The sequence below is a fragment of the Miniopterus schreibersii genome, assembly GCF_964146895.1.
Source record: "Miniopterus schreibersii genome assembly, chromosome: 10".
NCBI lineage: Eukaryota > Metazoa > Chordata > Mammalia > Chiroptera > Miniopteridae > Miniopterus > Miniopterus schreibersii.
This window is the reverse complement of record NC_138110.1, coordinates 3,727,658-3,741,934: the sequence shown is the minus strand read 5'-3', so window position 1 is coordinate 3,741,934 and position 14,277 is coordinate 3,727,658. Positions and strand designations below refer to the sequence as shown.

The following is a 14,277-nucleotide window of genomic DNA, read 5'->3' as shown; positions in this document are numbered from 1 at the left end:
GCCCAGCTGCGCACTGCGGAACGGCCCGCCCTTTGCAGGGGCTGTCGGCTCTTGGGGGCGGGGGCGAGGCAGGAGGCCTGCCCAGCGGTGCCAGGGCCTCCGGGTGGAGGGAGGAAGGCGGGAGAGTGCCAGGCCTCCGGGAGGGGCCAGCGGCGGCGAGGCGGCAGCATGACAACCCTCCCAAAGCCGCTCTGCGCCCCGCGCGGCCGCCGGGCTGCTCCAGGCCGGGTGGGGCGGGAGGGCCCGAGGGGCTGCAGGTGCCTGGCTCTGCCCGCGGCGCAGCCCCCCGTGCCCTCCACAGAGCAGGACACCGGCCCTGGGGGCTTGCTGTCAGCTTCCCGAGCAGAGCCCCCAGCCCCGCAGCCCCGCAGAGCCTGAGTCTCGTTTGGAGGCGGAAGCCCCAGGCGGGGGCGTGGGCAGGGCTGCTCCTCCTGAGCCCGTCCCGTGGCTGGGACACGCCGCTCCTCCCCGGGCTGCACACGGCCTTCCTCTGCGAGAGGCTGCGTCCACGTTCCCCCTTTAATGAGGACACTGGTTCTCACTGGCGGGGACCCACCTAGTGACCTCCTTTTAACTCAGTCACCTCAGTAAGGACCCTACCTGCAAAGGAGGTCCCGTTCCAAGGTGCTGGGCATTAGGACTTCAACCTCTGAATTTGGGGAGGCGCAGTTCAACCCCTAACACCTACCCAAGCTCACATTGCGGGTGGGAGGCAGGGCCCCCTCCAGCCTCGCTAATATATTCCCATTATCATAAAAGAACGCAACGCAGGCGAGCGGAGCTCCCTTCAGCGCCCTCCCCGCGCCCCCCTTCCCAGCAGCAACTCTTATTATTAGTGAGCGTATCTTTCCAGACGTTTATTTCTACGAAGGAATATACATAAATATGTGTTGTGGCAGAGGGGAGGCTGTTTTTAAAATAAAATTTAAATCCCTGTTACGGTGAAAAACCTGCCTAATGAAAATTATGTTTCAAAATAGACTGAGGCGTTCTTTGTGCTAAATATGGTGTTCTTTGTCTCATTTGCAATGGAAAAGTCCCTTGTTTCAAAAAAAATACATTATTAAGAGGCCTTACAATACAAACCACATTTTCCAATTCAATAGCGTCCAAGGTCAGCCAAGCAAAGACAATGTAAACTCGCTTCAGAAGTGTCTTGCTCAATAATGAAATTTGTTCAGAGGGGCAGCATTATAATCAGAGCCTGGTACAAGCTAGTCGCTGAGCTGCTGAAACGGTGGCTCCGAAATGAGCCCCTTCAGTAATTGGGAGCCCATTAAAGCATGCTTACGTGCAATTTCAAGTATTGCATTTCCTGATTAACAAGGATATAATTTCTCAAAGGGAAAGAAAAGGATTCTGTTTATGTCCTTGGTTTCCCTGAATTAGCCCTTGAGCAAAGAAAGGCCACATGTCACTGGTCTAGGAGGGAGCTGATTGGGACACACTCGACCAGGAAGAGGGGCTTGAGGGGCCAGCAGGGCTGAAGGACTTTTAGGAGAACCTGCCTTCGCTGGCCACCTGAGTTCTGTTTGAGCCTGGAGGCGAGCAGAATCCGTAGCTCCCGTCCCTGATACCCTGGGTCTCCAGCGGTGTCAACCTCCCTGCTGGCAGGTTCTAAGCTAGTGGGGTTTGTAGAAATGCCCCCTATTCCTTTGGACCAAAGCCCCTTGTCCTTGGAGGCTGCCCCCATGCTGTCGCCTCCTGGTGCATGTCATCTCCAGCCACCAGCCTCTGTTCTTGCCCATGGTCACCGAGACCTCCTTTCTTGGAGTCTCATCCCCATCACATGTCCATCTTGCTGGCTGGACCCTACTCTGGCTTCAGAGGCCTCTAATTCCTCATTTCTTCCACCTGCTCTACTAATTAGGACACAATTTGGGGGGTGGCCCACCCTCTTGGAGTGTCTACCACCCGCCTGAGGAGCCTGCGGCTGCTGCTGTCGACACGTCTCTGCAGCCGCCTGCAGAGGGGTGGCTGTGGCTTCCTTCAGTGGACAGTGCCTTCTGTGAGCAATGGCATCGCTCAGAACAGCTCTGCTCTCGGATATCTTGAACCCAGCCCAGCTAAGGAGAATTTGATTTCCCCTGCCTCCAACCCAACCTTTTCTACGGGCTACAGCTAGCCCATTAACTAGTTTGAGAATTCAGGAGCGAGTGAGAAAAAGGTGACTGTCTGGGTAGGCACAGCCCCGCCAGGGCCCTTGGCTGGAGCAGAGACAGCATTTCTCTCTTGGAGAGTTAACAACCTGCCTAACAGTAGTGGCAGCTCGGCCACCATAACCTTCATCCCCTCCCAGGTCCCATTTTCCCCCTAATATCAAGTATCTGGGAGTCATCTCTTTATCCCTGTTGTGGGCTGAATTATGTCCCCCAAAATGTGCCTTCAAGTCTGAACTCATGCTACCTGCGAAGCTGATCTTGGAAATGGGACAAGGTGACCTGCCCACCCCCTGACTGTCCCCATCACTCTCTCCTGTGCCAGCCATTCTGTTGTCCTTCAGTTTCTTAAATGGGCCACAGGGACATCTGTGTCAGGGCCTTCGCACCTGCTGAGCCCTATCAGGTTCCCTCCGTCCCAGATCTTCAGGTGGCTGGCTCCTTTTCAATTTTAGGACCGAGTTTCCTTGTCACCTCCTTAGAGAGGCCTTCTAGGGACACCTCACCTGGCGGCCTCACTCCCCAGTCACTATCACGCCACTCTCATTCTTTTCTTCATTCACAGGGCTGTTGCCATCGGCCATTTCCTCATTTATTTATTTGTTTTCTTATTTATTGTCTGTGCTCCCCCCGCCCCCCACGCAGCTAGAGCACAAGCTCCATGAGAGCCCCCCAGGCCCATTTTGTTTACTGTTGTGTCCCCAGGATGTAGACCAGTGTCTGGCACATAGTAGGCACAGGCCGAATGCCCGTTTAAGAACTGACTACTAGAATGAAGAAATATTTCCGCCGTTGAGTTGAAGTTATAGGAAGTTATTTAAAAACGTCGTAAGTACATGCTCATCACTGATACTCTCCTAAATGAGAATTTGGAGTAGAGCGAGAAAGAAGTTTGTCTTTGTATAGAAGCAGGAGAGAAAAAGAAAAGAGCTTTCTGAGCAAATTATCTACGTAAACAGGGACTGTGCTTCACCCTCTTAATAATGAACTCCAGCCCTGGCTGGGCGGCTCAGTTGGTTGGGCATGGTCCGGTACACCAAAAGATCATTGGTTGGATTCCCAGTCAGGGCACATGCTTGGGTTGTGGGTTCGATCCCCAGAGAGGGGCATGTAGGAGGCAGCTGATTGATGTTTCGCTCTCATGTCAATGTTTCTCTCTCTCTCTCTCCTCCCCCTCCCTTCCTCTCTCTCTAAAAATCAATTAAAAAAATCTTAAAAAAAATAATGAACTCCTGCAGTTCTGGCCTCAAACACTCTGAAAGCTCTATGGCAATGAATATACAAATTCCCACTGATTCTATGTCTTCCTTGAAGCCCTTACAGTATTCTGGAGGCTTGGGGTCCTGACCTCTCCTCCCCAGCCTGTTGGCAGCAATATTGAATGACTGGATGCAAATGGGCTTAGCTGTTCACACGTAACTTAGAACTCTGACAATGCAGGGAGTCAAGCTGCCCTAACCACCGTCAGCGACAAAAATGCACACATATAGGCACCTACAGTCCCTGAAAGCTTGGGGTGGGGTTTACTAGGCAAATGCAGCTAGTCACGCAATCACAAGGTTATTACCTCCTCCAGGATTCCAATGGGTACTTTACTTTCACCCTCTGCATGAGGCAGATGACAACGCAAAAGTATTGTAAGACCGTGCAATCAAAAACAAGTTCAAACATTGGTTGTTATAAAAGCCCAGGTATTCTCACTCCCTGACAAGTTGCTTTTCATTTCAGTAACTGTGGGTTGCTGTTAAGGAAATTGCAGCCCATCAGAGTTTGGTTAAAACTCATGGGCCAAACAGTAGACTTAAGTTTCAAACTATCTAGAAACCACACCCAACCACCCAAAACACATATTAAAACAACTCTAATTGTATATTTCAAAGAACAAGTAATTTTGTTTTACTGTGGTCACTGGTAATTCCAAGCTAAATACATTCACATCTTGCTCTCTGTTTTTGCTCATATTTGGGGGGAAAGAGTGGGGCTGGGTGTGAGCTATTGCTTTTCTTCCCCTTTTCTGTATAACTTAATGTTGAGGTTTGAGGAGGGCAGCTCAAGTTTTTAATGCACATTGAGCTCTGAGGTGAACTAACCTCAGTGAGTCCTATACACGATTTAGCTAACAGCTCAGAGATCATGGTCTCAAAGTGGACACTGGAGGCATATTGGTTAGGTGCTTTGGTTGCAAGCAACAGAAGCCATGCGTGACTCACATAAGCTAAAGTGAGATTCCTTGGAAGGGCATGGAGGTGCTCACTGAACTAAGGGGTGCTCTGGGGATCCAGTTGGTGGGAAGTACTCTGCAGTTTCTCCGGGACTCCCCTGTGGGCAGGATGCATTTTAGCTTCTGGCCATTGACATAAAATTCCAGGTGGAAGCAAGCATCCTGTTTGCTCAGCCTGAGACTCATGCTCCAGGTGGAAGGGAGGCACCTGATTGACAGTGCTCCAGGATTAGAGACAATGAGGGAAATTTTGCTACTAGCAGGAAGAGGTACGTCACCTAGGCAGACGAGCCCAGCATTTGTCCACTGAAGAGCTGCTTCAGGCAGAAGAGGACTTGAGAAGAAAGTTAGGAGCAGTGATTCTTTAGGTCCACTGCTAAGGGGACCCACAAGTAGCACAATGGATCTCTCTGGCATTGGTGAAGGACCTACCTTCCCTGGTTCCTCTCTGTGGTGGGCAATGGGTCTCCTGGCCCTTGTGCTAATCATGCAGAGAGACCATTAGCACCTCAGGGCCCCAGGAAGCACAAGTTCTGGGTTTTCTAGGTCTAGTATCTCACATCCTGAGCAACCAAGAACCCACCAGGCTGTGATCTTGCCAGGTCTCTGACCCTTCAGAAGCATCCTACCCTAGGGGCCTTTATTTCCTCAGGTACCAAAGGGTGAAAACAGCAGTACCCAAATCACAAGGCAGTTGTAATGAAATGCTGTAATGCTCCTATAGTGCTTCACAGGAGCAGTTTCTCAGTAGACATCAGCTATTGCTGACATCAGTCCATCCATAGCTGCAGTCTGGCCTCAGTCACCCTACCAGGACTCTGGTTCTCGGTTCTAAATCCCTGCCTACTTGACTGGAGACAGGGCACCTCTCGCATGCCCCTAGGATCCTGTCTAAATATCTGGATGGTTGGGACCCTGCTGTTCCCCAGATCAACACGAGGAGCAAAGTTTGCCTAAGATCATCTCTCCTGCCCAAGATCCCTGGTGCCATTTTGGGTGATCCCACTTCTGACACCAGGATCCAACCCCACAGCCAGGTCAGGCTTCACAAGCCCCAACCTCCATCATGTCCCTAACCAGCCTCTTCTTCTGAGGTTCTAGCAAACCTTGGGGACAGCAAGTCTTGGAGATTATAATCTTGTGATAGCAGACACCCAGCCCCTTTCCTTGGAACCCACAGCCCCAGATGGAACTGACCCTGTAGGAAATACAGGGAAAACATATAAAGACAAAGAGAGAAATCACCCATAATCCCACCTCGTAGAGATAACCACTCATTTCTTATATTTTCCTCTAGTTTTTGAAAAAGAAGGATGCCATTCCCAATGAAAACATAAATAAAATCAAATGTACATACATGGTACTTCTAAATTTATGGCAAAATTATCTTCCCATTTCATTCAACATTGTTTTGATATATAATTTTTTGTGGGTGCATGATTCCCTCAAATTTTGATTATATCATTGCCTAATGTTGGGTATTGAGGTTTTGGTCTCCTGGTATCCCGTCCCTCCCTGGGTCCCTGGGTATGGCTTGTCCCTGTCCCATCACTTCTCAACTGTAAGCTGATCACATAAGTTCTTGAATCTCCACTTCCCAGAAATACCTGGTCCATCCCACACAACAGAATGGGCCCTTCAGATGTAACACTATGTCATCTCAAAAAATATGTTCAAGTCCAGACTTGGAATGTGATCTTATTTAGAAATAGGTCATTATAAATGTAAATAGTTAAGATGAGGTCACACTGGAGTAGGGTGGGTCTTAATCCAAGGTCACTGGCATCCTTATAAGAGGAGAGGCACACTCAGTAAGAACATAGTCATGTGATGTTGGAGGCAGAGAGTGAAATGACTCATTTAAAGGCAATATAATATTGAATGTCAACTGTCATTGAAAGAAATAATAAAGACGAGGAATGCCAAAGACTTTTAGCAGAAGCTACAAGAGACAAGGAAGGACTCTCTCCTACAGATTTCAGAGGGAGTGTGGCCCCTGACACTGGGTTTCATATTTCCAGAATGCTGAGGCAGCTCATTTCTGTTGTTTTAAGACACCCAGTTTGTGGCACTGTATACAGTAGTCCTCGGACACAAACACAGAAGTCCCAAACACACAGCACCGTTCCACCCACTAGCATGGGCTCTAAGGCAACCCAAGCCCCCTATGCCTTTGGAAGCAGAAACTTGTACTTCTGGCTCACTTGCTCTGTGCTCCCTCTCTGACCCCCCCTCTGACCCTGTCCAGCCACCAGTTTGACCCTTCCTCCCATCACACTTCTGATGTCCCAGAGTGCTTTGCGGTCATCCCTAAGAAGCAGTGTAGCCTGGTCCCAGGGTCAGAACCCACAGGGCAGTGTCCTGTCGCCTTAATAATGATGTTAGTAACACCCACCAAGCACCTGCTCTGTGCCTGGCATGGTGCTAAGCCTTTCACACGGACAGTCTCACCTGCTCCTCACGGCAACCCATTGGGTAGACATTATTTGGCAAAGGAGGAAACTGAGGCACAGAAGGATTATGCAGTTAGGAAGTCAGTGGAGCAGCTGGAATTAGAATGTGGGAAATTGAATTCCAGAGCCCAGCCCACGCAGCTATCTTTGCAGATGGACAGTTAAGATCCTTCCCTCTTCAGCCCCTCTCAGATTCACATTTAATTGGGGATTTGAAAGACTGCTCTTGTTAGCATGCCTGTGGTCTCCGCACTGTGATCTTCTGCATTGAGTCATGTTGTGTAAACTGTCGGCCACAGGCCTCAGCGAGTGGTTATCTTCTCCTGCACAGACTTTGCTCTGAACACGGGTTATTTCCAACAGGCTGCGCCGCAGGGAGGTCCTTGCCTGAACTTTGAGCTGAACTTTCACCCAAGGGGGCAGCTGAGGCATGAAGCTCAGTGGCACACAAATCTCGGTCCCTGGACTCGTCAGCTGGATAACCCCGAGTGCATGGTCTCATCCTGTCCTCTGTGACACGGTGCCCACTGCGTAGGGAGGCCTTGAGAATCAAATGAGGTCACGTGCAGAACACACTGAGCACAGAGCTTGAGCTTGGTCTCTGTCTCCGAGGTAAGCCCACCTCTGTTTCATACCCCGCATGCCGTCATTTATGGTAAGACTACCTGGCCATCCAGTCCCCCTCTGTGGGGAGATGCACAGTTAGCTGATGGCCACTGCGCAGGGGTCACTGGAGTGAATGTGAAGGAGCCAAGGAGCAGGACGCCCTCTCAGGAAGCTCGGGGAACCAACAGCAGGCTAGGGACAGCCAGCTGCACCCAGACCGGAGACAGCTCCTTTTCTCTATATAAAGAGCACTAGCGAGTCCATAGAAGAGATTCTCTTAAAAGTCCAATATAAAAGTGGCAAAGGATATGACCAATAGGAAAACCAATACAAGGGGCCACTAAAAGTACAGACCGACGTTCCTCTTTGCTCATAATGAAAGGAAGGCAGGTCTGAACAACTGGACACTGCCAATGGCAGGATTTGTGAGGACTCATACTGACAAGGGGTGGCGGGATGCAGGGGAGAGGCGCTCTGATGGGCCACCCCTCGGGGTGTTGGCTGTGCACCCCATGTGAAGGGCTAGCACAAGACCTTAACACACATTTTGCCACAGCAATTCCACTGTTAGGAATTTACACCCATTTTTGCAGGTAAAGTGGAGCCTGGGGGGCAGGGAATGGTGTTTTAAGCAGAAGGAATAGCATGTCTGTGTGTGCGGAGGCAGTGGTGGAAAGGAGGGTAGCTTGATGGACAGGCTGATGCTCTCCCAGGTGACTGCATCACGGTGGTGGCGACTGGAGGTCACCATCTTCTCTGAGGAGTCTGTGGAGATGAGGGTGGGATGGGGACTGGGGCAGCAGGAGGGCTGGGAGAGGAGGAAGGGCAGGAAGGGAGGGGACGGGGCAAAGTGGCTAAGCTGGGCCGAGGGTCTGGCTGGGACTGTAGATCCTAAGCAGCTTTGGAGGGTGGACTTTCTTACATTCTGCATCGTGACAGCAGCATCTTAATCTCAGAAATGGCCCCTGAAAGCGGCTGACATCCTCAATTAGGTGTGATGAGGCCAGGGAGCCGGAGCAAAGTCCCAGGGCAGGTGCTGGGGCGGGGCGTGGGCCAGTCCCCTCCTTGTCCCCGGGCTGCTGTAAGGTGAGCTCGCAGCGGCACCTGCACCATGTGCTGAGGGGTGCCGAGCGGAGCGTGGGACTGTGAGTGCTGGGACTGTGGGACTGTGGGAGTGTGGGACTGTGAGGACAGCCTGTCAGCACCACTGGCAGTGTTGCTAGGCACTGAGTTTGGGGGGGACTCTGGGGGCTAAAACGACAGTTGAAAACACGTGTCTTGGCACTAGGAGGTTGTGGGGCTCCTAAGAATCAGAGAAGCTCAGGGCTGGAAGCAAATCCAGATGACTCCATAGCCAATGCTACCTACCACAGCATCCAGTTCATTCTTGGATACCTCCAGTGATGGGGAGTTCACTACTCCTAGAGGCATCCCATTCCTCCCCTGCTGAACACCCTTCAGTGGACCCTCCATTGCCCTCGACCGGGAGTCCAACTCCCGCTGTGGCGCCCACGGCCCTCCACGGCTGAGCTCTACCAGCCTCTGACCTCGCCCACGTCTCTCTCCTCACCCCTCTCGCCAGCCCCACTGGCCTTCTCTGGTCGTGAACACACGCAGGTCCCTCTCCCCACGTCCCTCCTCCGCCTTCCTCTTTGTTCCAGTTTCAGGCTCCTCGTTACCTCTCCAGGGAGGCCGTCCTCCCCGCCCAGTCCAGGTAGAGCCCCCGGACCTGCTCTGCAGAGCAGTCACTTGTAATGAATTCTCATTTAAGGTGAAATCATCCGGTTTGACTTCCCTGAGCCCAGGGCCCAGGGGTGGCTGCCTTGGTCCTCCATCTGCAGTCCCTCACCCCGGGAGTGGCACATCCAGCGTGCCACCCACACTCGCTCTGTGGGTTGGAACTCGGGGGGGGGGCGTCTGCTGAACACTCCTCCTTCCCCCCACCTCGCGGCTGGGCCTGAGCGCTGGCTCGTGCCCCTCACAGGCAAGGCAAGTGCCGGTGCTGGCCCGCGCGGGGATCAGGGAGGGTGGCGGGAGACAGGGCACAAGGATGAATGTTGTCGCTGTCCCAGTATCAGTACAATAGTCACAGTGCTTTTGGGGACACACAGAACATCAGAGAGGGGAGGAAATACAGCCCCCACCAGAAAGAGATCTGCATCTGTGAGCCGCCCTCAAGTTCACGCTTCTTGTCCTTGGAGCTGGGAGCTCAGTGCAGGAGGGCTCACTAGGTTCCTGCTGTCAAGTGTGACCACATGGCATTGTACCCTGCAGCACCCCTCGAGGCCAGAGATGGCACCATTCCCAGCTCACTGATGGGGGCACAGGCTGAGCCTGTCCAGCTGACAGATAACAGAACAGAAAGGAGACAAAGCTAGGGCGGGACCCAGGTCTGTGCAGTGCCTGGGACATGCCCTCCCGCTCTCCGCAGCACACAGAGGGCCTTAGATGCGGCCACACCCACCTGACCGGCAGGGCCACAGGCGGAGGCCCTGCCTCCCCAGCTATCCGGGCGCCCACGGACTGCACGCCAGCTGCCCCTCCAGCTGGCAGGGCTGACCTGCTCGGGGCACACTTCCCTCCCCCTCCTGCTGTGCACCTCACTTCCCAGGCCTCAGACAGTTCCCTGTATCAGGGTCTTTTGGAAACTCTCTGAATATCCAAGGAGGACAGGAAGCTGGCTTCACACAAAAGACTCCTGAAAGCCACTCTGGTTTACTGACCAAACACTGGTCTCCGGCCACACCCAGGACCACCCCCTGCAGGGACTGCAGAACCAGCTTCCTCCCAGAGGCCGCCTGGCGAGGCTTAGCTGTCCTCAAGTTCAGCTGATTGCAGTGCCCCCCTTCCTTTGCGTTAGGCAGTCGATCTTCCTTTTCCAGACTGATTTTGGTAGTGAAGCACTGTATCTTGGAAGTTTTATCGGGGGCTCATTTTGGATTAAAAGCTGTCATTAACACAGTTAACGTCCAGTGCATTGCACAGATATTTCTTCAGGAGTCGCTTCTAACTGGCTCGCCCTCCAGATGGTTTTGAAATCAAGGAAGCTGCTCTGTTTGCCTTGAGCTGGGTATTTTGAACTTGGAGGTTACAGCCTCGGTCAGAATGATAAGCGAAACAGCTGGCCATGAAGACCCACCAAGAGACGCAGTAGGAGAAAGTTTCTGCTGATAATTTTCTTTGTTTTAAATAATTATTATGATTACTGATCTCCATTCACGGTTGATTTTTGGATGAGTGTACTTAAGTTAATTTTGTTCCTAGTTTTTACTCTTGGATTCAAAGTGAAGCCCCACACTGACAACTAATTTATTATGGGCTAGCCTGTTATTTCGTTCTAGTTAATCTGTCTCTAAATGATAACTTGCCATCACAAAGTATATGGTTAGAGATAAAAGCAGGGCTGAAATTAGACCAAAAGAAATGAGAAATAAAAAGGAGCTGTGGTTTCTTGTTTCCCCCCTCAAGCATAAATTGTCGAGTAAGGAGAATTTTGAAAGCCAGAAATTGCTGTGGAGTGAACCAAAGCTGGGGGCCAAAGAGCTGGTGCAGGGCACAGCTGGCACCAGGATTTTGCTGCTGTGGGTACCTAACCGCACTTACCCACGTCATGGCTCCAGACATCCGCAGAGAGGACATTCTCAGAGACAAGAAGGAGCGAGAACAAATGGGAAAAATCAACGTCCAAATTGGAAACTAGCTCGCGGGGTTGTTTTCCTTGAGGCCCCACGGTACCTTTGATTTCCTGATTGCTCAGAGCAAGAATAACAAAATCCATCCGACCCGCTGATTCTGACAGATTCATCGGAAAAGCTACCAGTTGAGTTTGATGTAGCCCTACCCATGGTTCTCCACCAAGGGCAATTTTGCCCCTCAGGGGACATTTGGCTGTGCCTGGAGACCTTTCTGGTTGTCATAACTGGGGAGGTATTGACATTGGCATGTAGTAGGTGGGGGTCAGGGATGCTGCTAAACACCCTACAGTGTGCGGGACAGCCTGTGGCAGAGAAGGGTCTGGACTGCAAAAGTCAGCAGTGCTGAGGTTGAGAAACCTTGGCGTGTGTGTGTGTGTGTGTGTGTGTGTGTGTACTCAGTGTGAGTTCACTAGGTGGGGCCGCTGGTGTGCCCTTCTCCACGAGGTTTCTCCTGGAGATATGAAGTCCAGGCACGCCTCGGCTCAGGTACCTAAATTCTGTAAGTATCTGAGGATTAACTGGGTTCTGTTTCCTTTCACTAGAGCAAAAGGATCTTGTTGCCTGGTGATGCAGCCGGTGGTGAAAGGACTTTTGAAAAAAGTGTTCAGTGGAAAGTGGAGCCTGGCGTAGGGCAGCTCGCGGGGGGTCGGCACCCTCCCTGGCGCCCGCGCCTGAGTGCAGGGCCAACGGGTCACCTCGGGCCCTCGGGAGCTCCTGGCCTCTCTCCTGGGGAATCCGTCTGACTTGCCCCGGCGAAAGGTTGCCAAGGAGCGAAGCAGCAGGACTCCCCGAGAGCAAGTGTGATGCTAAACTTCCAGTGATTTTACTGGCATGACGGGAAGCCCAGGGCCTGCCAAGGACAACAGCCCCGCACTGTGGCCAAGACTGCAGGCTTCTGGGGCAATCCGTCCCTCTGCTCGGGACTGTCCCATTCCCATGGGAGCATAAAGGCAGCGGTTCCCCCTCTCCTCCGTTCACCTCTGCACCCAGCCATCCCCCGACCCACCCCTTCTGCTCTGACTTTCCTTGCCCTCCCTAACCAAGGAACAGCACTGCCTTGGCCCACTTCTGCATGGCTGTGCGACCTCTAACCTCCAGTCCTGTGATAAATGCACCCTTTAGGTGGATGTATCTTCGACTCTTCAAAACAGCTAACCCACTCCTCCCTGACCTTCCTTCAGACCCTTTCATCTCGCCTCCAAATAGCATGCTTAGCAATTGGGGGTTGGGAAGAAGTCTGGTTGAGGGGCTCCCGCAGGCAGACCTGGCTTTGCCTCTTGACTACAATGGAGTGGAGAGGGCCCGGTAGGACCTGGGCATCTTCCTGCAGACTCCTTGTAGTCCTCACAATAAGTCTAGACAGAGGTGAGGGTTTTGTGAGCCCATTTGGCAGGTGAGAACATTGGGGCTAAGAGCTGAAGGACATGCCAAGGCTGCACAGGTTGATGGAAGCTGATCTGTGCTTCTGAGCCAGGTGGTCTGACTCCAGGGTCAGAGTACTTAACCCTTCACAGTGTGAGGGTGCTTGGGGTGAGCCTGAGGCTGGGCACACTTCCAGGACTATGGCTGTTATTGTCACTTTTGCCAATGGTGGCACACCATGATTAGTTGGCATTTGTAGAGTTTTGCCCATTCCCCAACCCCTAAGAAGAACCAGCAGGAGAGCAGTTAGTCCTGGAGAAGGCACTATCTCCTCTATCAGGAGGTCCTGGGGTCCCTTGGCCATCCCCTCTCTCCCATCCCCCCACACTACCTTCAGGCTTATGGGCACCAACCTGTGCCCACGGTCACTGCACCATCCCCTAACTTCTGCCCCAGCTCTGCTTCAGGGCACAAGCCCTGAGCACCCACAGGTCCAGGATTCTATGGGCAAGACCGGACCTATAGCCCTGGCGTGGACACTTGGGATTTGTACCTTGCCATGGGGGTCTCAGTGGCCCTGGGATCCTTTTGATCTTTTCGAAGGTCCCAGTCCCCCTGGAGCCCCACCCCAGGCGCTACTCCCAGTGCCTGGAGGTCAAGCCCCAAGGGGAACGCAGCGCAGAAGGGTGCACACTTGGCACAATGACACCGCTCCCTCCTGCACAGCTCAGGAGGAACCTGGAGGTGCGGCAGGTGCCGGCCATGTGAGGCTGGGGAAGGGTGCACAGGACAGCATCACCAACCCAGAGCACAGATCCCTGTAGCAGTCCCCAAGAACCCTCAAGGGACATAAAACAAGACCGCCAGCTCCCTCCCTTCCCACCTCAGGCAGCGAGGCAATAAGAGGGAAGGCGACACCTACCTCCCAAAAGCACCAGGATGCAAGCGAAGGTGAGCATGGCTGGGGGCATCCCGTCGGGGCTGGCAGGACAGCCTCCCGGTCACCTCCACGGTTTGCGGAAGGAGGCGTGGGTGTGGGGCTCTGGGGAGGCAGCTGATGCTGGCAGCCCGGCTGGGGTCCTGCGAAGCAGTTGCAAGGGCCGCAGAGCTCACCCTCCGGCTGTTGATGGTTGTAAGTCGAGCTGCGCACTCATAGGTCCAACTTGCCAGAAGAGGTGGAGACAGCCCAGCGTCGCGCACACTCCAGCGCCAGGGGCCCAGCCCTCTGGCGCAGCTCCTCCTGCCATTCAGACCCCCCAGCTGACCCCTCTCTGTCCCCTGCCCCTCGCCTCCCCCAAAGTCTTCTGCATTGAGCAAGGAGGCTTCCCTCAATTCTTGTCCTGGCCAAACCAGAGCGCTGCGCTCCCCTCTCCAAAGCCCACCCCTAGGCAGGCTGGTCCCAGGAAGGTGGGGTGGGGGGCGTGGAGGAAGCTCTTCTGTGCCCCGCTGGGTTTCTGATCCCAGAAGTTTCTACTCAGATACTCTTGGAAAAGTTTCTCAACTTAGAGCCTGGCTAGAGGCGCAGTGAAAGTGGCCAACCTGGGGTGCCCACAGCCAGCAGTGCTCTCTGTAATTAGTTCCTGCGGGCTCCAAAGAGCATCCAAGCAAACAGTGTGGAGCCACCAGGGCGGGTTCCCCCACCCCCTGCCCCAACTCCTCCTCCTGCCACCGCCCCCCCCCCCCCCAGTTCCCATCTGAGTGAGTCAGTTTAGGGTGACAGCTCAGGCAGCTGGGCGGAGGAGGGAGACAGACGAGTGCCCCCAAACCAGTCACCTCCTGCC

The 14,277-nt window shown here is 53.2% G+C and overlaps 1 protein-coding gene across 1 annotated transcript in view; it reads right to left on the bottom strand.

The window, feature by feature from the left end:
- Positions 1-13,702, bottom strand: part of APCDD1L (APC down-regulated 1 like) — a 41,468-nt gene extending 27,766 nt beyond the window's left edge. The window contains exon 1 of the mRNA XM_081149065.1: positions 13,419-13,702. Within this exon, the coding sequence (XP_081005191.1) occupies positions 13,419-13,467 (49 nt within the window). The 5' untranslated portion in view covers positions 13,468-13,702. The remainder of the gene's footprint in view (positions 1-13,418) is intronic.
- Positions 13,703-14,277: the final 575 nt, after the last annotated feature.